This window comes from Rhineura floridana, chromosome 7, assembly GCF_030035675.1.
Source record: "Rhineura floridana isolate rRhiFlo1 chromosome 7, rRhiFlo1.hap2, whole genome shotgun sequence".
Lineage (NCBI taxonomy): Eukaryota > Metazoa > Chordata > Lepidosauria > Squamata > Rhineuridae > Rhineura > Rhineura floridana.
Window position 1 is genome coordinate 5,811,250 of NC_084486.1, and position 25,039 is coordinate 5,836,288.

Below are 25,039 nucleotides of genomic sequence, written 5' to 3' on the forward strand. Positions count from 1 at the left end.
GCAATCTTACAGGAGCTGAAGTGCCCTAATGTGGAAGCCCCCTAAATCTAAATGTAAATATGAGGATTAACAAGAGCCAGTGTAGTGTGGTGTCTAGAGAATGAAGTCAGAAAGTCTAGATGGTCTTAGACAAGCCAGTCTCTCATCTTCAGACTCCCCTTCTAGAGTATGGCAGTGATAATACTGAGCTACCTTACAAAGAATGTGAAATGTTTTGAATACTCAAAATCACTATATAAATGTTAAGTATTATTACTAGTTTGTGCTTTTTGTTTTAGTAGCTGGGTTTTAAATTCTAGTCCCCCAGGGTTAACATCTGGAGAATTGTGACAATTCTGTCTCCTGTTACAAATGGGAAAATATCTGAATGACTTACACACAATTCACAAGTCGTGTTCATTATATCTTCAAGTATGTTAGAATAGTGGCCAACAGGCAATAGTATGACATGTGCTTGAAACACCAGAATAATATAAATGAATGAATAATTTATTTCGATCAAAGATCAGTACACACTCTTGTATTTCAAGTCCTGACATATTAGATGGTCCTGGACCTGGGATCTGAGGCATGTTGGGTAGGGTTTATGCAGGGCCAAAGAAAGGAACTGCTAGAGATCAGCCAGAGTACCAAAGATGTCTTTTAAAAGTTAAATCGTGTCATGGTACAGATTCTGTGATTCCAACAAAAGCTGCTAGGTCAAGCCTTGCTCACTAATCTGAGGAATTAAGGGGCTCTCCTGCTGTTCCGTGTGAGAAATTGCCTTTGCAACAACTGGAGCTCAGACTGACATACAACATGCCACTTGCTCAAGAGAAGTTAGGGCAAATGTGTAGCTTGCAACAGGGGACTCCCTATTTCTGTATAGTCATCAGCAAGGAGAAAGAAAACAGAGAGTTGCTTTGAGTTGTTTCATTTAGCGCTGCTGAAAGCAACTTATATATGGTGATTTCTGTCATTCGCAATATAACATGTTAAGTGAATAATGTTGTTGACCTACAGCCTGCAAAAAGACAATCTTAAAATACGTACCCTGGAAAAAGTGGACTCAGATGGTTGCATGAGTGAAGATGGAGGCATAATTCAGAGACTTTCAACTTTGCCCAGAGGTACCTATATTAACAGCTACATCAGTTGGTATTAATTTCATTTACCTTTTGGTGTCATTGAAGCAAAACCCTACATCAGTCAAATTGTGAAAACACTCATGTCTAGAGGTTCTAGTTTTCAGGTTTTGGTTGTTTTTAATGAGTGAATATAGATAACCAACTTACCAAGTGTAAATGTGTGGAAGTTTTCCCGTTTCTTAAATATGAGCTAAAGTCAGGTTTCAACAAATCCACTTGCCAGGCAAACTTTAGCTTTGCTCTACACCAAAGGAGCAAAAAGGACTAGGAAGAAGCAAAGTGGCTATGAGCTCCTGTCAAGGGAGCCTCATGTTGGTATTGTCCCAGCTTGGTTTACTGTGTCATGCAAACCAGGCCTTGCCTTGCTGGGAATCTATGTTTAAAACTAGACATCTAACACCATATCATGAAAGGCTTAGGAGACACAGCACTGAAAAACCTAATATTATGTGCCTTCAAGTCAGTTACAACTTATGCGACCCTATGAATCAACAACCTCCAATAGCATATGTTGTAAACCAGGTATTGCAAGTTCAGGTCTGTGGCTTCCTTTAAGGGAATCAATCAAAAACTAGACAAGAACATTATTGTCTCTCATAAACAAGAAAAGAATAGGTACGATTAGAATTGCAGCCTTAAACTACCTGAATGACACTAAGTACTAAATCATGGCTAGACAATGATAGTTGGGAACCCTGGTGCAATTCTCAAAATAGATGCCTGTGACGTCCTTCCCTGGCTCTCTCTGTCAGGTTCCTACCTGCTCGTGGCTACTGCCTTTCACTAGGCACCACCAGGGACTCCACCAGTCCGGACTGTCCTTTTTTATGGTTTCTCTCTCCGCTCTAGCACAGATCTCAATAGATCCCCCTGCTAGGCAGCACCACCAGTCACGTTCTACAACCAATGTTCCCAGAGACTTTGCCTGAGTCTCTCTATCCGGTTACATTTGTGACTGCGTGCCTATGCTGTTCCCAACCCCCTTGTAGCAATGCAGATAACTCATAACTCGGGGTTGCTCTCAATACTTATGTTATCTTCTCCTCTTCACCGCTGCCACCATTTGTTACTGTTTCCCTTCAGCCTTGGTTATTACCTTACCCTCCCTTCTGGTCTGTGAAACCCCAGCCAAGGATCAGACCTTCGGTAAACCAAAATAGTATTTATTAAATAACATTAATAACAAGGTAACTTTGATAATGATCTACAAGCTTATGGTTTCATCTGGTACTGTGAAATTTGACTTATTACTAATCCGAACTCCACCTCCCTCTTTCTCCACACTCTCCTGACATACACCAACTCACACCCACCTCACAACTCCACCAAAACAACCCACTCACGTCCACCACTTCAAACACCTCTCAAACAACCCACTAACGTCCACCCAGATTCAACTGTCATCCTTCCATTTATACTCTCAGCCATCCAAACACTCAGCCAATCATCCAGCATTCTACTGCTCATTTACTCCCCCCTCCTCTTTCATTCCACTTACCATGTATCTTCTATACAAACAGCACTTACCATATATACATTAATACAGGAACATCACATTTCCCCCCCCTTAAAAATAACGGCAGAGTATTATTCCTGCTCTAGGATACATACGCCACATTAACAATAAAACCAAGTCTTTATGGGGAAAATGTCTTTTTTGTTCCTACATCTGCGTCACGTCACTGCAGTCCCAGCCACCTGCCTTGACAGTCCATCGGCCAATACATTGTCCTTGCCTTTTATGAACTGGAAGTCCACTTGATAGTCTTATAGGGCCCAGGACCACCTCTGCAGCATAGTGTTATGGTTTTTCATAGTCTGTAACCATAACAAAGCCTGATGGTCAGTAGTCACCGTAAATCTTCGTCCCCACATGTATGGGCACAACTTGTTCAGTCCCCACACAACCGCTAGGCACTCCTTTTGGACCGACGAATACTTTTTCTCCCTCCACATCAGCTTGCGACTCAGATACGCCACTGGGTGTCTGGTGCCTTCTCTCTGCTACAGCAAGACGACTCCCAGCGCGAGGTCCGACGCATCCGTAGCCACGATGAATGGTTGCTCATAGTCTGGTGCTATTAATATAGGTCCTTGGCACAAGGCTTGCTTCAGCAGATCAAAAGCCTTCTGACATTCATCCGTCCATACCACACGATCAGAACACTTTTTCTTTGTCAACTCATGCAAGGGGGTTGCTATTTCCCCAAAATCTTTCCCATTCACACGGTATGGAACAGATCTGATTGGGGCATGATTTCCAGTATCAATGGAATGTCTGGCTATACTGGTTCAGCCAGGTTTATTACTAAAGAGATCTCCATAGTTTTTCAAAACTCTCAGAATCTCTTCCTTTACTTCTTCTTTCACCTCCTCTGACCATTCCACTTGATCTACCCCTCCTTTGTCTTTGCTTTCCTGTACCAAATCTGGAAGTTCAGGCCCACTTCCCTCAGGGAATAAGGTAACTTGCAACACCTTTGCATCCCTGGTATGGTAAGGTTTCAACATATTTACATGAACCACTTTGTTTTTGTTTAATTGGTTTGTGGTAATTACATACGTCACTGTGTCAAGCTTTTCTCTTATGGTATATGGTCCCTCCCAGTTAGCCTGTAATTTATCATGTTTCCTGGGTATGAATGCCATAACCATATCTCCCACATCATACACACGTTCCCTGGCTGTTCTGTCATACCAGTAACTTTGCTTCTCCTGAGCTTGACTCAAATTCTTTTGTACAGCTTCCATCATCGATGTTAATTTGGTGCGGAAGTCTAATACAAAATCTACTACAGATGTTTTGTACTCTCCCAGGGTTCCTTCCCATGAATTTTTTAACAGTTCCAAAGGACCCCTCACTTTTCTAGTGAACATCAGTTCAAAGGGTAAGAAGCCTGTTGACTCCTGAGGGACTTCTCTGTATGCGAATAAGAAGCACCCCAAACGTTCATCCCAGTCTTGTGGGTGATCTTGAACATAACTTCTTATCATGCCCTTCAGAACCCCATTAAATCTCTCAGTCAATCCGTTAGTGGCTGGATGGTAAGTGGTGGTCTTTAGATGTTTTAGACCACAACACTTCCACATACATTGCATCACTTCTCCCATGAATACACTGCCTTGATCCATCAGCACTTCATGAGGGAAACCCAGCCTCATAAAGATTTTTAACAAAGCCTCTGCCACTACAGGGGCTTCTACGGATCTTAATGCTTCCGCGTCTGGGTACCTGGTGGCAAAATCCACCACCACCAATAGATATTTCTTGCCATGCCTTGTGGGTTTGGAAAAAGGGCCCACCAAATCTACTCCCACTCTATAAAAGGGTTGTCCAATTATAGGAAGGGGCTTTAAGGGTGCCTTGGTCTTTACTCCACTTTTTCCCACCTTTTGGCATATACCACAAGATAGACAATGTTGTTTTACATCTTTGGAGATATTTGGCCAATAATAGTGTGCCGCCAATCTCCTCTTGGTCTTTTTTATTCCCAGATGTCCTGCACATGGGACACCGTGGGCTACCTCTAGCAATCTGGTTCTGTATTTGCTAGGTACTATCAATTGCTTCACTGGTTCACATTAACCCTTTCTCTCAGCAGGCATCCACACACATAAAATCCCATTCTCACACACAATTTGATTCCTCAGCTTGTCAGTAAAGGGAATCTTTTGTGTCAGGGCTTGCTCCTTTATTTGCTTCAAACTTGTATCCCTATTCAGTTCTTCCCTGAACTGCTCTGTCTCTTCACTAGAGACCATTTGATACAAGTTGTTTCTTTCAGCAGGCCTTCCAGGGGTTGCTATGGTGACCATAGGCTCGAAAACAGGTTCCACCCTGTTTCCTTCAGCCCCTTTTAACATGGCTTGTGTTTTTCTGCCAAGTTGTTGTCTGGTTACGACATATATTTTTCCTTGTGCCCCCATTACATCTCTTCCCAGTATCACTGGCTCTTGTTGTTGGGCATTAATACCCACTCTATATTTTCCCTCTCTGCCTCTCCACTGCATTTTCACTAGGGCCATGGGTAAGCTTTCTGGTTTACCCCTCATTCCTTGGATAGTCACCGTTTCCTGAGGTAATATTTCCTCAGATTTTATTAAATCTGGCCTCAGTAACGTCTGAGCGGCACCAGTATCAAGCAATGCCCAATAATTTGCCCCTTGTACACTCACTTCCTCTCTCAGACTTGAATCAAGGTCTTTTACTTCTGTCCAGTTTATCTGGCAGAACTGAACCTTTTTCGTTGTTAGATCTTTTGGTTCTGTTTTTACTGCCCTTGCCTGAGCAGGATTACTAATGGGGTTGGCAACCCCTCATTGAAAATGTAGGTGCCCCGGTCTACCACATTTGTAGCATAATTTCTCCTCTGTTTTAGGGTACACAGATACACTCTGGGGTGTCCTGTGCCCTTCAGATTTTACTGGAGGACTCACTCGCTGTGGCTCCACATCCTTTTTGCCGCCATTATATGGTCTGGGTTTAAACTCTCTTGATGTTTTCCCCACCCAGCCAGTTCTATTGGAGGCAAAGTGATCCGCCATCTCTGCGGCCTCCTGCACCGATGTAGAGGAACGGTCTTTGACAAGGAGCCTTATTTCTGGTGGTAACTGATGGAATAATGGATCCAGTATCATGAGGCTTTTCACCTCTTCCACTGACTGAGCTTTGGCACTACTCATCCACTTTCCAAATATATCCATCAACTTTGCTCCCAGTTCAACAAAAGACCTCCCTGCTTGGATCTGACAGTTTCGGAATAACTTTCTAAAATAGTCAGGTCCCAGTCTGAACCTTTTGTATACTGCCTCTTTAAACTCAGCATATGTGACGGACTTGTCTGAGGGGAAATATTGGTATACCTCTGCCAACTCCCCCTTGATCAAGTTTGATAAATATTGCATATATTTTGGTAGCCCCCACATTTGAGCCGCTTTTTCAAAGGTGCTGAGGTAAATTTGTGGATCTTGACCCGGCTCAAACACCGCAAAATCTTTTGGTGTAACCTTTATTTTGGTTTCATTTCTGTCCTTTCTTGTTTCCTCAGAATGAAACTTCTCTCTTTCAAATTTTAACTTTTCCACCTGTATCTCAGCATCCAATGCTCGTTGCTTCTCCCTCTCCTCAAACTCCATTCTCGTTCTCTCAATTTCCAACTCCCTCTGTTTGTCTTTCTCATCCGTTTCCCTCCTCAATCTCTCAATTTCCAACTCCCGCTGTTTGTCTTTTTCCTCAGCCTCCCATCTTAACTTCTCTCTCAAATACTCTATATAAGCGGGATTGCTTGAATACCCTTCTGGGGTCTCTTCCCTGACAGGTTGTTTTTGCTGGACAGTTGTAAATCCTATTAGTGCTACCCTCAATTCATCTACCCCTTTACCCTCGTGAGGTAAATTGAATGTTATGCACTTCTCCACCAGCTCCTCTCTTTTCATTTTTATATATTCAGCCATGGTGTTGGAGTTCACTCACTCTTTGCCACACACTCTTTGCCAGTCACTCTCACAAGTAATCTTTATTTGTTATTTCTGTTTGCCACACCACTGTTTAGGGACTCTCTATTTTGTATCTGGACTCTCTTTTGTTCGTATCGCACTGCTACAGCCAACACCTGTGACGCACTTCCCTGGCTCTCCCTGTCAGGTTCCTACCTGCTCGTGGCTACTGCCTTTCACTAGGCACCACCAGTCCGGACTGTCCTTTTTTATGGTTTCTCTCTCCGCTCTAGCACAGATCTCAATAGATCCCCCTGCTAGGCAGCACCACCAGTCACGTTCTACAACCAATGTTCCCAGAGACTTTGCCTGAGTCTCTCTATCTGGTTACATTTGTGACTGCGTGCCTATGCTGTTCCCAACCCCCTTGTAGCAATGCAGATAACTCATAACTCGGGGTTGCTCCCAATACTTATAATGTTATCTTCTCCTCTTCACCGCTGCCACCATTTGTTACACCGCTGCCACCATTTGTTACTGTTTCCCTTCAGCCTTGGTTATTACCTTACCCTCCCTTCTGGTCTGTGAAACCCCAGCCAAGGATCAGACCTTCGGTAAACCAAAATAGTATTTATTAAATAACATTAATAACAAGATAACTTTGATAATGATCTACAAGCTTATGGTTTCATCTGGTACTGTGATATTTGACTTATTACTAATCTGAACTCCACCTCCCTCTTTCTCCACACTCTCCTGACATACACCAACTCACACCCACCTCCCAATTCCACCAAAACAACCCACTCACGTCCACCACTTCAAACACCTCTCAAACAACCCACTAACGTCCACCCAGATTCAACTGTCATCCTTCCATTTATACTCTCAGCCATCCAAACACTCAGCCAATCATCCAGCATTCTACTGCTCATTTACTCCCCCCTCTTCTTTCATTCCACTTACCATGTATCTTCTATACAAACAGCACTTACCATATATACATTAATACAGGAACATCACAATGCCCCTTCCCCCAAAAAGGAACACATGAAATAAGGTGCCATAAGATAAGTCTTGTGGTTTCTTAAATACTAAGAAATATATTAGAGCACTAGGGTCTCCTGCCCCTGCTCACAATTTGCCAATCCCACCTACCCTCATCAAATTCTCCCCACCCGTCACCAACCTCACCTCCCCCTGGTAACATGTTAGACCTTCACCTCTTACAACTGCAAGCTTCCATCTTTCTCCCCACCTCCATTTTAGATTTCGCTAAGCCCTCACCCTTTCCCCTCCACACTTTAGACCTCGCTATATCCCCACCCTTCCCCCTACTTTAGATGTCACTACCTGGGCGTAAGTGCCATCAAACATAAATAAACTTTCTTTCAGGTAGACGTGTACATCATTATACTGCAAGATTGTTTATTTATTAAAATACTACTTGAGTCTAAAAAAAACTCTAAGCATTAACAAAACTTGATTGTAAACTACAGTTAATTCTTAATGATTGCCTGTTCTTCAGCTCCTGCACAGGAAGAGAAAGGCCTAAGCAAAACACAGTTACCACAACCCACCCACCCCATTTAACATAATGGGACTTTTCTGAGTAAACATACAAAGGATTGCATCGGCAAATCTGAGTATACAAGACAATGCAAATTAATTGTACTTTAGGTATTTTCTCAAGCACTACTTTGTGGAAATGTTTGCATGGTACTCATAGATCTTCATAAATTCTATAACACTCAGAAACTCAATGAAACTGAAATGGAGCAGTAGATTCCGAACACAAAAGGATTGCTGCACACAGCACATAATGTGGTGTTGGTCACTGGCTTACACACCCTTTAAAGGTGATTTGACAAAGCAGGATTTGAGACAAAAAGCCCTTTCTTGCCTTTAGCCTCCACAAATTTAGCTTATTCAAAGGTAGACTGCCTAGGCACCTGGAGACTCCCTATAGCAATCTTGGTTTAATATCCATTGATGAATTCCTTTCCTTCTCCAGGTTCAAACCTCAAACTTTGTTTATGGGCTTCCTAGTGCAGTTGGCTGCCATAATAGGAAGCAGGATGCTGGATTAGATGGACTTTTGGCTTGCTTCCCTCTGGTTGCTCTTATGTTCACCCCATTTTAAAGAAAAGATTGCTTATTTCTGCTTTATTTATTTATTTATTTTATTTTGTTCAATTTTTATACCGCCCATAGCAAAGCTCTCAGGGCAGTGTACAACAAATAAAAATATATCTTTACATTTCAATATTAAAAACCATCTAATTCTCAAATCAACAGTTAAACAAACAAATAAAACATATAACTAACAAATACAACATTAAATACAAATACTGAGATACTAAAATGTTAAAAATATTAAAAATATTAAAATGCCTGGGCAAAGAGTCCAGTATTTTTACCGTGAATATAATTGTTTCAAGAACACAATTCTACTCTTCTGAAGCAGCAAGATTTTTATTTCGCACACTATAAAACTAATGGGGGGTAAAAGCATTTTTCAGCCAAAAAAGCTTCCAGAATGGCTTACAGAGATCAGTAATAAGACAAACCATAAATAATAATAAAATGTTAAATGTTTTAAAATCCACACATATCTCACCAGAGTCACTCTGTACAGAAATCTAATACAAACCTTAACATGCAAAGTCTAAACCAGATTATACATAATCAAATTCTTAACTTTGTTCACAAGAACACAATGAATCACTTCCTGTCTTCCAAACCTCCAAACTTTCTCCCCATTGGGGTTGTGGAGACAGATTCTTAAATAATATAGGATAAATAAGGCTGTACTATATTAATTATAAATGTACACAACTTTCTCCAGCCTGGCCAACCACTGCTGCTGGGCCTAGAGAGATTCCATAGACTGGAAAATGAGGAAGGGGGGAATCAGGCCAGGCACTAGACTGCAGTGGACCCTTGGGCACTAGACTGGAACATGTTCTCGAAAGCAGTGGGAGCTGAGTGCTTTACCACCGTGTGCACACATGCCCAAGTTGGTATTGGGGTGTGTTAACCATCTTGGGTGATGGCAAGTATTTGATGCACTGATATAGGAAGTGGTGTGGCCAGCCCCTGGCAGCAGGAGGTTTGGGGGAATATTGCCTGGGAGGATGTCTCTCACTCTGGTGGGTTGATGGTCTCCAGCCATCAGGGTGAAGGGCACATGTTCCATCACCAAATGCTAGTGCAGCTTGCAAACCAGGAGCTACACTCACCCAGCCCCAGCAGCTCCTGTCAGCTGCAGGGGCCCTCAGATAGTGCCCAACCTGGCCACCTACTGGTGTTGAAACAACTCACTTTCAATCACAGATGTGACTTCACTCATTGGCTAAAAACACTGAAAGACAGGAGCAGCCAGAATGGCTAATCTGCCTGCACATTTTCTTTACAGGAGCCTGATTTACACTTTTTTCTTTTCTTTTCTTTTTGGCTGGTGCAATTGCTCCAATCCAGCCATGCATGCAATGGGGTTAACCATAGACCCTTGGGGTTTTGTCCTTAGACTTTTCTTTCGGATTCGTTTCAATGTTTGTCTAGTGTACCATAAGCAATAAATGGCCAGTTTTCATAATATGCAAATTAGACTTCTATAGCTCATAGAAATACTTTCCCATTCATTGTCACATGCAACCAATCTAGGCCTGCTTTTGGCACTGGGCTTTTACTGTGGAATAGCCATGCTTTGTTCATTCACATGTTATGGGGCATCTGCATGACACAGTGATCAAAATGTCCTCCCATGTTTTCCCTGTTCAGGTTTCTGATTTTTCTCAGGAAGTCCTACTTCTATTTTGCACAATGGAAGAACTGCACAATTTCTAGGGCTAGATGAACCATGTTCAAAGCAGGGCAGTATACAGGACATTACATTCCTTTCTCTGTGATGCATCTCTCCTTTCTAAAAATTAACTCATCCCTTTAACCTTTCCCTTTCCTAGGAGCATTGCCTCAATAATTTTCCTCCCCTGAATTGCAGCAAGAAGGGTATCATGAGAATTGTAGTGAGGAGGGAAATATTTAATCTGCCCCCATTCCATCATCCCACTGAAAATTGCCTTCACTACATTTAGATCTAGCCAACAAAAGGTTGAGAGTTTGGCTACAGAACGTTTACTTGGATTCCTGAAGTCTAGAAGCAGTGATGATATTACACTTCCACCGTAAAACAGAGTAATGATTGGATGCTGCGTTGGAAGCAGCTGAGGACTGAGCAAAATTCCACTGCCTCCCCAAGTTTTGCTACTGCATTTGTTGATAGTGAAATGAGGAGGCATTTCAGGCAACTTTGAGAGGAACTGAAATTTAGCAGTTAAAAAAAAATCACTGCAGTCCTCATACTACCTCCAGGAGCTCTTTGTGATAGCTGGCTGTCCCAGTTTGCATTCAAGGTCGCAGATGCAACTGTACAATTAGCGAAATTGCAAAACTTGCCAACAGGCACCTCCAAATCTCAATCTGAAAATTATCTAGAGCTTAACAGTCCTGTTACTAAGAACCAACTCACCACACAATAAGCCCCTGCCCCAATCTTTACCATGTTCATTAACATTGATGTCCATGCAAAACCATAGTAGAAAATCTTGCCATTTGGTAATTTGTTCACAACTTCCCCAAAAGAAAATGCTATACAAGACAGTGTTGCTCCACATCTGAAACTGCCCTGATACTTGAAATCATCAGGGACAGAACCCAGAAATCAGATTCAGGTGAAAGAAAAATCTTCCCGGGTCATCAAAATAATGTTTTCATAAAAGTATCATATATTATAACTGCAGCTTGGCACTGAATAAATTCGAAAACTTAAATGTTAGCCACTTAGTAAGGCAGCACTTGTCCCAAGTCTACAAGTGCTTGCCATTTCTGAAAGCCCATGGCTGGAACACCTTCTGGAACACCCATGCTGTCAGGATGGTAATCCTTGAAAATTTATTCCATGGGGCAGTATGTGAGTTGGGAACACAGCATGTATCTCTCTGTGGAGCATCCTGTCCACTAGACACTACCAACTGGAAATGAATTATTATTAATATTTTCCAATAGGGATAGCACTTGTCAATGAAGAAGAGTTGACTCAACTGGCACAGATTAAGCTATCACAGGATAAAAACAGCCTACAATGTAATACTGAAAATCTAATCCAGAAGCTTCAAAGGCAGATTGAACAGCAAGAGATCTTGAAAGAGTTCGTGGTGAGTATCCCTCTTTCCAAAGCATTACTCTTAACAACAATGAACAAAAATATTATCTCCATTACGAGATCATTGTGGTTGCAATATCCTTATAGTACAATCTTTGTGCATTTCTATTCACAAATTTAGTGTTTACATCAAGGCTTGGTTTACACCAGTTCTATGTATATAGAATTGCTAATAATAATATAGGATTGCAAGTTTAGGAAATTTCTACAAATTAGAGCCACATCATATGCACTTGAATCTTTTTTTGCATTCAGGGGATTTCCCCCCTCCCTTTCTATCTCATTATAATGCAGAGCTTGGAAAAGTTACTTTTTTGAACTACAACTCCCATCAGCCCAGCCAGCATGGCCACTGGATTGGGCTCATGGGAGTTGTAGTTCAAAAAAGTAACTTTTCCAAGCTCTGTTATAATGGCTCCATCTTGATTCTTGATTCTTCGTCTGGTATTAATTTTAAAAAGAATTACAGCACACATCAACTTCTGGTGGATGTTTCACACACTGTGCAGAGATGAATCTGTGTGTACACTCAAAAAGGAACGGCAATAAATCAGTGTTTGGAAATAGACATCATAGTCAAATGTTATACTATTGTAGTGAACACTCTCTTCAGCTTGATTCAGAATTGGGGCAGGAATTATGAGGGATGATGCTATTCGGGAACTAAAATTTCTCAAATAAAACACAAATTGTTGAAAATTTCCTTTCTTTAGTTCCTTCTAAACTGCTGGATAACTTCTTGAGAATATTTAACAAAAAGGGCTCTCAATTTTACCATTCATGAATTTTGAAAGTAATTGTCAATCCAGTTCCAATATTGTTAAATATTATTTTAATATTATTGAAGGAAGCAAAAGACTTGGCCTCTACTCCTTCCTGTCCTCCTTATTTAATCAATTGTTTCCTTCATCTGCCAGTATGAACTGAGAGTGTTATTCAAAATTATGAACTGAAATTCAAGTTTTCTTACCCTCCCCCAAGTATTTGGCAAAATGTTCCCACCCCCGTTTCACCACCCCCAAGTAGCATGGAGAATTTTGGGGAATTGTTTTTTTTTTTTTGGTTAGTTTTTTATTCAAGAGTTCTAAACTGACTCATAATGTTGGATACACCTGATCATATTTTATTATCCTTTACAAGAACCACTCAGTATTTCTCCATATTTTTTTTAAAGTCATTGACACTGATAGCTCAGACCAAAGGATGGGATTCTGGGGAAACTCAAAAGATGGTGTTACAATTCTAGAAGATTCTTAGGAGCCCATGACCACGGTTAGGCTGAAGCCTATGTTTGCTTGAACTTTTTAGGTAATTGCGAAGTAAAAATGCTCTTCACTAAAAGTAATGCTCCATGCAAATAGATGGGTTTAGCCACTGTGAAACGACAGTAGCTTAAAACATTTTCTTTTAAATGCAGTTGTTAATATTCTTTCCTGAACTTCCTTCTCACCTATTTTCAGAGAGTAGTTGGACAAGTACTGCTATTTTTTTAAACAGCTCATTTTAAAATGTATTCAACTATAAATATATTCTGATTTTGCAATAAGGTACAGAAAACTCCAGTTTTCTTGGAAATATCATGAAGATTAAAATAATATAAATAAGAATACTAGCTATGCAATCAGATGAATTATCTATTTTTTCAAAAAGATGAGAGGGTGCACTGAATGTACCAACCCACATTTTTTATGGATCCTTTTTGATTTTTTTATTTGTATATGTTGTATACTTGCCTTGATATATTTTTTATAAAAGTGTGGATTATCATTGCACAGATATGTAAATAAATATGAGTATCTGCAAATGAAGCAGGTTGAATTTTATCTTTCCTTTAGAGTTTAGAACACATGAAGCCATTTGATGATTGCCAGGTTGCCAAAGCACCAGAAAACTGGGAAAAGAACAGATACCGAGATATCCTTCCATGTAAGCAAAAGTAACCATTGGGGTCTGCAGAGCCTGTGGTACAAATAACACGAGTGAGGACAGAACGCCATGTGTTTTGCTCAAGACCAGGGTTTAACTGTGATTTAAAACTTTCCACTGGACAATTATAATAATTCTATTGCATTCTAATATGGGAAGCTAAAACATAATGTATGCATTTAATTATATATTTATTTGATTATTTGTGGCCATAACTCTCTAGCATATGCAACAGGAGAGATCCTGTGAGGCCAGTTCCAGAATGTCCTGAACCTAGTCCCTAAACTATTACGCCCGTGTACCTGTCACTCAGCTCTGAGGCCAGCCAGAGTAGGAGTGAAAATCTTTAAAAAAACCATAACAAGCCATTTTGTAATTTGCCCTGACAAATACATAAATTGGAGGATGGAGGTCATTTTGAGGTCTACTTATAGCAACACTGGCAGCAAATAAATCCAGCATCGCTCCCCCTTTCTCCAATACACTTTGCATTAGCGAAACCTCTTGCCAATCTAATTAGACAAATTACAATGTTTTGGAAAAAGCAACATAAAATAGGCATACTATGCAGGTGACATCATTCTTCTTGTGGTGGATCACTGGTTAAATCCCAGTGATTCTGCAGAATTCCTTTGGCTACACCTCAGAATAATTGACAAGCTATATGTTCACAAGATGTTGTATCTTTCAAGAAAAGAAAGATCGGTCAGCAACTCACTGAAATATTTAGGAATAATTATACTTGACTTCCCGGAAGTGAGTGCTCAGCTGGTGACTGTCTCTGAGAGATCTCTGTCTCAGAGAAAGCTTTTTTCAGGTTAAAAGCCAGTCAAGAGGAAACTTTGACTGGCTTAAATGTTCTCCAAGGTATAGGAGAACCGATCAGATTTTCCACAAGGCTTCGTTGAGCTGTCGGCAGCTGGAATTGATCAGGAAAGCCCTGAGATAAGAAGGCATGCCGAGCGGCTGAAGACGGAGCTAGGATTTCCATACAAGCTGTACTGGAAAAAAGCGAAGCGTTTTTTTTTCTTCTTAAAAAAACGTCCTTAACCAGCGAGCCTACTTCTGTCTAAATCTTATCATTCGGCTTAAATTACTACAATAAAAGGGATTTGTTTACGAATCAGCAACTGAGAAACCTGGGTGAGTCATACTTTTTCTCTTTTAAATATAATTAAGGAAGAAAGAAAATGTAAACAACTTATATATTTTTTCTACGACAAAAAGCTGGCCTGAATTTGGAGTTTTAAAGTTTAAAAACGGATGAGAGGTAATTATTATTTGATGGAAATATATTTTGGACTATTTTTCTCCTTGGACTATTTCTTTTTGGACGAATCTGCTGCTCGTACATGTTACTAAACGTTTGGTGTTGGGAACCAGAATTGTTTTGCATTCTTGGACGTAGATAAGAACTGTGCTGTGCTGGCTGGACTACAATAACAGGCCTGGAATATTAACTTTTTTGTTGGTGGAGGAAAAAAAAAGAAATAGACTGCCTCTAGGTTTTGGAACAGTGATTAATAACAGAAATTAAAGGCTTCTCTTGAAAATGACAACTAAAAGAGCAACTAAGGCCCAGGAGCGAAGAGGTTCTACTGAACCACAGGAAGGGGCTATACCCCCAGATATGTTTCAAAAAATAATGGAAGGGATTAATGATATAAAACAGGAAATGAAAACTGAACTGACAGATATAAAAGACTATATTAAAAGACAAGTGGATGAGATTAAAGGGACAATTGGGCAAATAAAGGAGGATGCAAAAAACACTAAAGAAAAGGTACAAATCTTGGAGAATAGAACAGATATATTAAATCTGGAATTAGAAAAAAACTTGGACTATATAGCTGTGACTGACATGAGAAATAAAGAACATTGTTTGAGATTCCGTGCAATCCCTGAGGAAACAGGTGAAGACATCAGAGATAAAATTGTTAATGCTCTAGTAAAATTTCTGGATTTGAATGAAGATAGGATGGAATTTGAAATAGACAAAGTGTATAGAATCAATTCCAGATATGCAACAATGAATAAAATTCCAAGAGATGTACTTGTTCATTTTATAAAGAAGACGACCAGAGATATGGTATTACAACAACACTTTAAAAATACCTTTAAAATTGATGGTAAGGAAATACTGGTGATGAAAGAAATTCCTACTAGACTTTTACGTAAGAGAAAAGAATATGCTTTCCTTACAGAGAAACTTAAGCAACACAAAATTCAATTTAGATGGGATGTTCCAGAAGGAGTGATTTTTACATTCAGACAACAGAAATATAGATTGAATACTGTTCAAAAAGCAAGGGACTTCTTGAGAAAAGTTTTAAAACTTAAAGATATGGATATAATTCCTGGGGAACAAAGTCAACAAAGATATGCAGAGGAAGGGAAGGAAGATGATGGATTAAAAGGAGCATCAGGCACATTTTAAAATACACGCTTAAAGATGGATTACAAATATCTAACTTGGAATATAAATGGAGCTAATACGGCGCAGAAGAGAAAGAAAGTGTTTCATTATTTGAAAAAATTAAAATTGGATATAATTTGTTTACAAGAAACTCATATTAAGAAGAAAGATTCCAAATATTTGATTTGTAAAAATTTGGGTGAAGAATTTATTTCGGCTGGACCAAAAAAAAAAATGGAGTTGTTCTCTACATTAACCCACAATTGCTTCCTAAATTGGTATTATTGGATGATAGTGGTAGATTTGTGGGGGTTGAAATTACTCTACAGGGTACAAACATTTTGATAGTGGGTATCTATGCCCCCAATGAAGATAAAACAAGGTTTTACACAGGACTTATGGAAAAATTGTCAGAGTTTTCATATGATCATTGGTGTGTCATGGGTGATTGGAATGGGGTAATCTCACCAAAAATTGATAGGCTTTCTGAAAAAAATATCAAAGAGACACAGGGTAAATTACCGAAGATTTGCTTTGAACTGATGGAACATTTAGAATTGGTGGATACCTGGAGATATATAAATGACAATGCAAAGGAATTTACTTATTTTTCAGAAAGACACAAAACATTCTCGAGGATTGATATGATTTGGATGTCTAAAATTTTAGCGAAGGATACTTTTAAAATGGATATATTACCAAAAACTTTTTCGGATCATAATCCTGTGATATTAACTTTAAAAAAAAAAATCTTGGATTTAGATGGAGACTAAATGAATCTTTATTACAGAATGACAAAGTAGTACAAGAATGTAAGAAGAAATTAAAAGAGTTTTTTGAACATAACCTACATAAAGGAACAAGTGAAAATATCGTTTGGGATACAAGTAAGGCATTTATGAGGGGATATTTTATCAAATGTAACTCTGAATTAAAAAAAAAGAAACAACAGAAAATGCAATTAATTTTGGAAGAAATAAAACAAAAAGAGGAAGAATTGAAAAAGAATCCAACTAAAGTCTCTATTGTAAATCAAATTAAAATGTTACAGAAGCAAGTATCAATGCTGACAGTTAGAGAAATTGAAAGAAAATTAAATTTTGCTAAACAAAGGACTTTTGAATTTGCAAATAAACCTGGGAAATGGTTAGCATATAAATTAAGAAAAGAACGTCAAAAAAATATTATTTTAAAGATACAAGAAGGAGATGAGACGTTGACAGATAATGTAAAAATTAAAAAGATTTTTCATCAATATTATTCAACATTGTACAAATGTCAGGAAATTCCATCTGAAAAAATAGAAGAGTATATATCTAAACAGAATTTGCCTAAAATTACAGATTTTCAGAGACAAGCTATTAATGGCCCTATTACGTCAAGAGAGATATCTGAAGCTATAAACAAAATTAAATTAGGAAAGGCACCAGGACCAGATGGGTTATCTGCAATGTATTATAAATGTTTGGAGGAAGAACTCTTACTACCTTTACAGTTTACAATGAATCTTATTTTACAAGAGGGAAAGATACCGGATAGTTGGAAAAATGCTAACATAACATTAATACCTAAAGAGGAGCAAGATTTAACTAAAACAAAAAACTATCGACCAATATCTCTATTGAACAATGACTATAAAATTTTTACAATGATCTTGGCAGAAAGATTGAAAATAATATTGCAACAATTTATTCAGGAAGATCAATCAGGGTTTTTACCTAAAAGACAATTACGTGATAACGTCAGGAATGTCTTGAATGTCTTGGAATATTTAGAACAACGAAATGATAAACAAGCAGCTTTGATTTTTTTAGATACTGAAAAAGCATTTGATAATTTGAATTGGAAATTTATGTTTCAGGTTTTGGAGCAAATGGATTTTGGAGACAATTTTATAAAATGGATTAGATCGATTTATACATCTCAGAAGGCTCAGATAATTGTTAATGGAGATTTAACGGATTCATGTGAAATACAAAAGGGTACAAGACAGGGATGTCCTTTATCTCCTCTTTTATTTATTCTGGTCTTAGAAGTGCTGCTTAGAGATATAAGGCAAGATAAAAGAATTTCGGGATTAAAGATAAAAAAAGAAGAATATAAATTGAGAGCATTTGCTGATGATTTGATAATTGTACTAGAAAATCCTTTGGAAGGAATTAATGTATTGATGGACAAATTAAAAGAATTTGGACCGTTAGCAGGATTTAAGATCAACAATCAAAAAACAAAGATGTTGGTGAAAAATTTAACTTTAAGGGAACAGAAAGAGTTAATGGACAAGACAGATTTTACAATAGAGAAAAAGTTGAAATATTTAGGTATCACTATGACAAATAAAAACTCAAAGTTGTTTCATAATAATTATGAAAAATTATGGACAGAGATTAAGAAAGATTTGCTAAGATGGGATAAACTACAACTGTCATTAATGGGTAGAATATCTGTGATAAAAATGAATGTACTACCGAGAATGATGTTTTTGTTTCAAACAATACCTGTAATATCCTCTGATTTACCTTTTAAACAATGGCAAAAAGATATCTCTAAATTTGTATGGCAAGGAAAAAAACCAAGAGTTAAATTTAAACTACTACAAGATGCCAAAGAAAGAGGAGGACTGGGATTACCAAATTTGAGACTTTATTTTGCTGCCTGCTGTCTAGTCTGGATAAAGGAATGGATCTTATTGAGGAATAAAAGACTATTGGATTTGGAGGGACATAATTTGAAGTGGGGATGGCATGGATATCTATGGTATGACAAAGTAAAAGTAAATGTAGACTTTAATAATCATTTTATAAGACGTCCTCTGTTGAAAATATGGAATAGATATAAACCAAGGTTTTATTCGAAAATACCATTATGTGTTTCAAGTCAAGAAGCGTTTTACAGAAGAGAAATGGCTGGAAAAGAGAAATGGTTAACTTATCAAGAACTATTAGAAAATGTACATGGAGAATATATAATGAAAGAGAAAGAAAAACTGATAAAGGAAGGATATAGTTTTCAATGGTTTGCCTATTTACAATTGTTAGAAAGATATAAAATGGACAAGAAAATGTATGGGTTTGAAATAAGTAAATCTGATTTTGAAATAGGATTGTGTACAAATGATGAAAATATAATTGCGAAAATGTATAAACTCTTACTGAAAATGGATATGGAGGAAGAACAAGTAAAAGAGTGTATGGTAAAGTGGGCAAAAAATTTTGGTTATAACATACAAATGGATCAATGGGAAAATATGTGGAAGAAAGGCTTGAAATTTACACTATGCTATAATCTTAAAGAAAATTTTTATAAAATGATGTACCGTTGGTACATGACTCCAGAAAAGTTGTCAAAAATGTATAGTAATGTTTCTAATGTTTGTTGGAAATGTAAACAACAAGAAGGATCATTTTATCATATGTGGTGGCTGTGTAAAAAGGCAAAATCATTTTGGGCACAGATAGGTAGGATGATGCAAAAAATTCTAAAGATAAATATTCAGTCAAAACCATAATTTTTTTTATTGGGTTTTATGGATAAACAAATAGAAAAGAAATATGGAAGAATAATATTATATATGATTACGGCAGCAAGATTATTATATGCACAAAAGTGGAAAATGGAATCAACACCAACAATGGAAGAATGGCTATTGAAATTAATGGACTTAGTAGAAATGGATAAATTGACATGTTTACTTAGAGAAAAATCGACAGATACATTTCTTAAGGAATGGAAGCCTCTCTTAGACTTTTTGTTGAAAGATCAAAATAAAATGATGATACTGGGATTTGACGACTAATTAAGACAGCCTATGGAGAAAAGGGATTCTGTATGTATATATTAAGGGACAGGTTTGATGTATATTATATACTTATAGCTGATCTGCGACAAATCGGAAGTCAACTATTTTATTTTTATTTTTTGTTGTATTGTTATGTTTTTTTTATTTTGTTTTGTTTGTTTTTTGAAAAATTTGAATAAAAATTATTTTTTTAAAAAAAGGAATAATTATACTTAATTGTTGGCGTTGTATCAAATCAGCTTGACTCCTTCACTCTTGAAAAATAAATGGAATTATTTGGCTCAGTGGACAAAGAGGAACTTCTCCTGGTTTTGAATATAGTTACTTAATATGATGGTTGTGCCATGTTTTGTGTGGCAGAATTATTTGCTAGATTATATCTGGAACTGAAAAAGCATTAGGTACAGGCTCAAAACTTATAAATTAAACCACAACATGGGCAGTAGCAATTCTAAATCCATTATGTTGCCACACAACTGTCAAAAATGATAAGATGGTGCTTATTCTATCACTGTTTGGACTCAAATTAAACCATTTTAACCTCTCCCTATCCTTTGGAAGCCATTTTATGGATTGTACAACTGGTGCAGGGTGGCAAAGGTTATAAAGGTAATAAATAAATAGTGGACTACGTATTGTGTTAGAAAGTACCCCATGCCAAGATTTTCTTGTGCATCAATACTTTACACATTGTGTAAAAGGCTAGGTGCTTGGAAGGGCTTTTCTATCTTCTTTTCTAGATGATGTAACACGGGTTCCCCTTGGAGAGATGAAAGGTTACATCAATGCCAGTTACATCCGCATGTCTGTGGGGAAAGAAGAGCTCTTTTACATCTCTACCCAGGGACCTCTGCCTTCAACCATGAATGACTTCTGGCAAATGGTCTGGGAAAACAAATCCAATGTCATTGCCATGATAACACGAGAAATGGAGCGTGGAATATCCAAATGCCATCGATACTGGCCTGAGCCTCCCTATGATATTGTGGATTTGATTCTGTTTCAGCTGCGATTGGATAACTACCAGATCCTAGATTGTTTTGTCATTAGAATGATAGAAGTGATAAACAAACAGGTATGGCACACAAATTTGCAGAAGAAAAGTGATTATTACGAGATACAAAGTTTCATCTATGCAGATATTATGCACATATGAGATCCAGTGTGGTGTTTAGAGTGTTGGACTGGGGCCGGAGAGATCAGGTTTAAAATTCCAGCTCGACCATGAAGCTCACCATGAAGATGACCTTGGGCCAGGAACTGTCTCTCAGCCTAACCTATCTCATAGGGCTGTTGAAAGGATAACATCCGGAGGGGGAGAGCTCTCTACAGCAATCAAGGCTATTTGGCTTTCACAATCAGTCATTTCTTACTCACTTTCTGTGTTAATCTGGCCCTATATTTGTCACCTAATTGTATTCACACTGTATGATCCTGTAATATTACATATTCAATCATCAGTACGAATAGTGATTCTGGAGTGAGTGGGAGAGGAAGGGGTTTTACTCTTGATTAGTTTTATTTCTTGTATGTAATAAAAATTTAAAAAAATGTATCAGGAGGGGGAGAACTATGTCTGTACGCTGCCTTGAGATCCTTGGGGGAAAAGTGGGCTATAAATGTAATAAATAAATAAAATAATATTTGGAATAGATTATTATATTTGTTCACAACACTAATAATTTAGTTTGTTCCATTCAGCAATGCCAAATAGCCATGAGTCTTCAGCCTATCCAGCAATATTGTGCCCAGCACAGCATTAAATCCTCCTTTTCCTAAAAAGCATTTTGCAAGATGTACTCAGAATGGTTACAAAGTTTTGGCCTTCTTTACAAATGGCCTTGTCCCAATTAGATATCTCCACGTCTAGCAACCGCTTGCATGATACTTTCTTTTGTATCTCCTGAACCTACTGTCAGGCAGTTTCATTGGATGATCCCGATTTCTAATATTGTGTGAGAGAAGACTGAGATAAATTTTCTGTCTCTGATAATTCTGTACATTTCTCCTATTCCCCAGTCATCTTTTTAGCTAAACATAAACATTCCAAGGACTTTAGCTTATCTTCACAAGCTTTTCTTTCTTTCTTTCTTTCTTTCTTTCTTTCTTTCTTTCTTTCTTTCTTTCTTTCTTTCTCTTGATTTTATTGTTTGGTATACTGTGATCATTTTGTAATATATTTGCTATCATTTGGTTTCCCCTTTTTAACACTGCATAGAACCCTGCTTGTTAGGATGTTGTCCACTGATGTATTGGGGGGGGAATCAATCTGGCCCCAATGTGTATATTTTTTCTTCCTTTTTTATGAGGGGCAAAATACATACAATTGAAAAAATTGAAATGGACTTATTGCAGTCCTATGAATAGGGTTTTCAAGGTAAGCAGTATTCACTGTTGGTTTACCATTGCCTCCCTCTGAGGCTGAGAGGCAGTGACTGGCCCAAGGTCACCCACTGAGCTTCATGACTGTGTGAGAATTCAAACCCAGGTCTCCTAGGTCGTAGTCATAAAATTGAAAAGTAAGGCCTAAAACTTCTAATCATATAAATAATATATAATTGTGGATAGGCATTATAGCGGGAGACAAGAAATTTGCCCTTATCTCCATACACATAACATTTTGCAAATCCATGTCCTGGAGAAAATATTACATTTATGGGGAAAAGTGGGCTATAAATGTAATAAATAAATAAAATAATATTTGGAATAGATTATTATATTTGTTCACAACACTAATAATTTAGTTTGTTCCATTCAGCAATGCCAAATAGCCATGAGTCTTCAGCCTATCCAGCAATATTGTGCCCAGCACAGCATTAAATCCTCCTTTTCCTAAAAAGCATTTTGCAAGATGTACTCAGAATGGTTACAAAGTTTTGACTTCCGGGAAGGGTGACTTAGCCTGTGCCTGCTTTTGAGACGGGCTCCTGCCTCAAAAGAAGCTTATTCAGATATATCAGTCAGTTTTTTCTTTTTTTTTTGACTGATTAAACTTCTCCCGGGTAGGGAGAAACGAAGAGATTAACCTCAAAGCCTATTTTTGTTGGGACGACCAGATCTCATTAATTTATGGGACGAGGTCCAGCCGACGAAGGTGGGACGGATTTTTAACAGCAAGCTCTATCTGATAAAGCGAACGTTCACCTTATCTTCTAAGAGAGAACGCACTAACAGGCAAGCACCCTTCTTTCTATATTTTTCTTTTACTTGACTTAAATTGTTGCTGTTTAAAAGAGATTTGCCAGATTGATCAGTTTTTGACATCTCACTGGGGAGCCATAACTTCTCTCTGCTACGCACTAATTAATAGCTTATCTCTGTTTTTGTTGCAAAAAGCTGTCCTGGATTTGCATTCTAAAGATATACACAGAAGAGGGATTTCTATTCCAGATTTTTATTTTGAAAAATATTATACTGTTTTGAGACTACTCTCTTTTTGGTCTATTTTATTTTGACGAATCTGTTTCTTGACGATTGCCATTAATTGTTTCGATCCTGGGAACTGCATTTTGTTTACTTAACTATTGGAGAGATAAGGCTGTCTGCTCTGTTTATACTGTGATGTCACCAAGATTGGAGTATTAACCCAATTGTTGCTGAAATAAGAAGTGGTTTTCCTATATTTTTCTTTTAAAATGGCAATTAAGAAAGTGGCTGAAAATCTGGAAATAACTATGTTTCAGAAAATAATGGATGAGATTGAGATAATGAAAATTGAATTGAGTAAAATGAAGCAGGAGATTAAAGATATAAGGGTCCCTGTGAGAGAGGTGACCCTGGAAGGGGTCCCTGTGAGAGAGGAGACCCCGGAGATTGGAACAGGGGTCCCTGTGAGAGAGGTGACCCTGGAGACTGGAATAGGGGTCCCTGTGAGAGAGGAGATCCCGGAGATTGGAACCAACGTGGAACAGGAACAAGATTTGGAGTCTATGGACTTTAGAAATAAAATCTATTGTTTGGAACTCAATGTTATCTCTGAAGAAATGAATGAAGATTCTAGAGATAAAGTTATCAATGGCATGGATAATCTTCTGGACTGGAATGATGTGATGGAGCCCAATATAGAGAAAATCTATGGAATTAACTGCAGCCATGTGACAATGGAAAAACTTTTAAGAGATGACCCAGTGTATTTTGAAAAAAAGAACAGAGATATGATTTTACAGCAGTATTTCAGCAACCTATTCAGAATGGATGGCAAGAAAATATTTGGGATAGAGGTAATCCCCATCAGACTCTTACTATATGACTATGGCTTTGACAGCAAGATTATTATGGAATACTGATAATGGAAGATTGGATATTGAAATTACTGGACTTAACAAGACTACTGAAGATGGAAGATGGAAAATGGAACTAATAGAGATAATAGAACAATGGCTACTGAAATTATTGAACCTAACAGATTCTGATGTGATGGATTAATTGAAATGTTTATTTTGACTATGGTTATGACAATAAGATTATCATAATTAGTAATGAGATGGATTAATCGATATGCTTATCTGGAAAAAAAAATTGATAGATATATTTCTTAAAGAATTGAAACCTCTCTTTGACTTTTTGTGGAAAGAATAAAGTAATGTTTATGAGATTTGATGATTAAGTAAGATAACTACTGGAGGAAAGTGATTTTATAATATGACTTAAGAGACAGGATTGTTATATATTATAGACTTATAACTGATTTGATCTTTGACAAATGGGAAGTCAATATTTTACTCTTTATTTTTTATTTTTGTTTTTTTTTTTTTTCTTTTTTTCTTTTTGTTTAACTATTTTTGATTTTGTTTTTTGTCTTTGAATGTTTTATGATTTTGTCTTGTATGTTTTATGAAAATCTGAATAAAAATTATTGAAAAAAAAAAAAAAAAAAGAATGGTTACAAAGTTTTGGCCTTCTTTACAAATGGCCTTGTCCCAATTAGATATCTCCACGTCTAGCAACCGCTTGCATGATACTTTCTTTTGTATCTCCTGAACCTACTGTCAGGCAGTTTCATTGGATGATCCCGATTTCTAATATTGTGTGAGAGAAGACTGAGATAAATTTTCTGTCTCTGATAATTCTGTACATTTCTCCTATTCCCCAGTCATCTTTTTAGCTAAACA

At 37.7% G+C, this 25,039-nt stretch overlaps 1 protein-coding gene across 1 annotated transcript in view; it reads left to right on the forward strand.

The window, feature by feature from the left end:
- PTPN20 (protein tyrosine phosphatase non-receptor type 20) overlaps window positions 1–25,039 on the forward strand; it is a 35,405-nt gene that overhangs the window by 4,720 nt on the left and 5,646 nt on the right. The window contains exons 2-5 of the mRNA XM_061634770.1: window positions 1,003–1,109; window positions 11,631–11,779; window positions 13,623–13,713; window positions 20,669–21,003. Of these exons, the coding sequence (XP_061490754.1) occupies window positions 1,061–1,109; window positions 11,631–11,779; window positions 13,623–13,713; window positions 20,669–21,003 (624 nt within the window). The 5' untranslated portion in view covers window positions 1,003–1,060. The remainder of the gene's footprint in view (window positions 1–1,002; window positions 1,110–11,630; window positions 11,780–13,622; window positions 13,714–20,668; window positions 21,004–25,039) is intronic.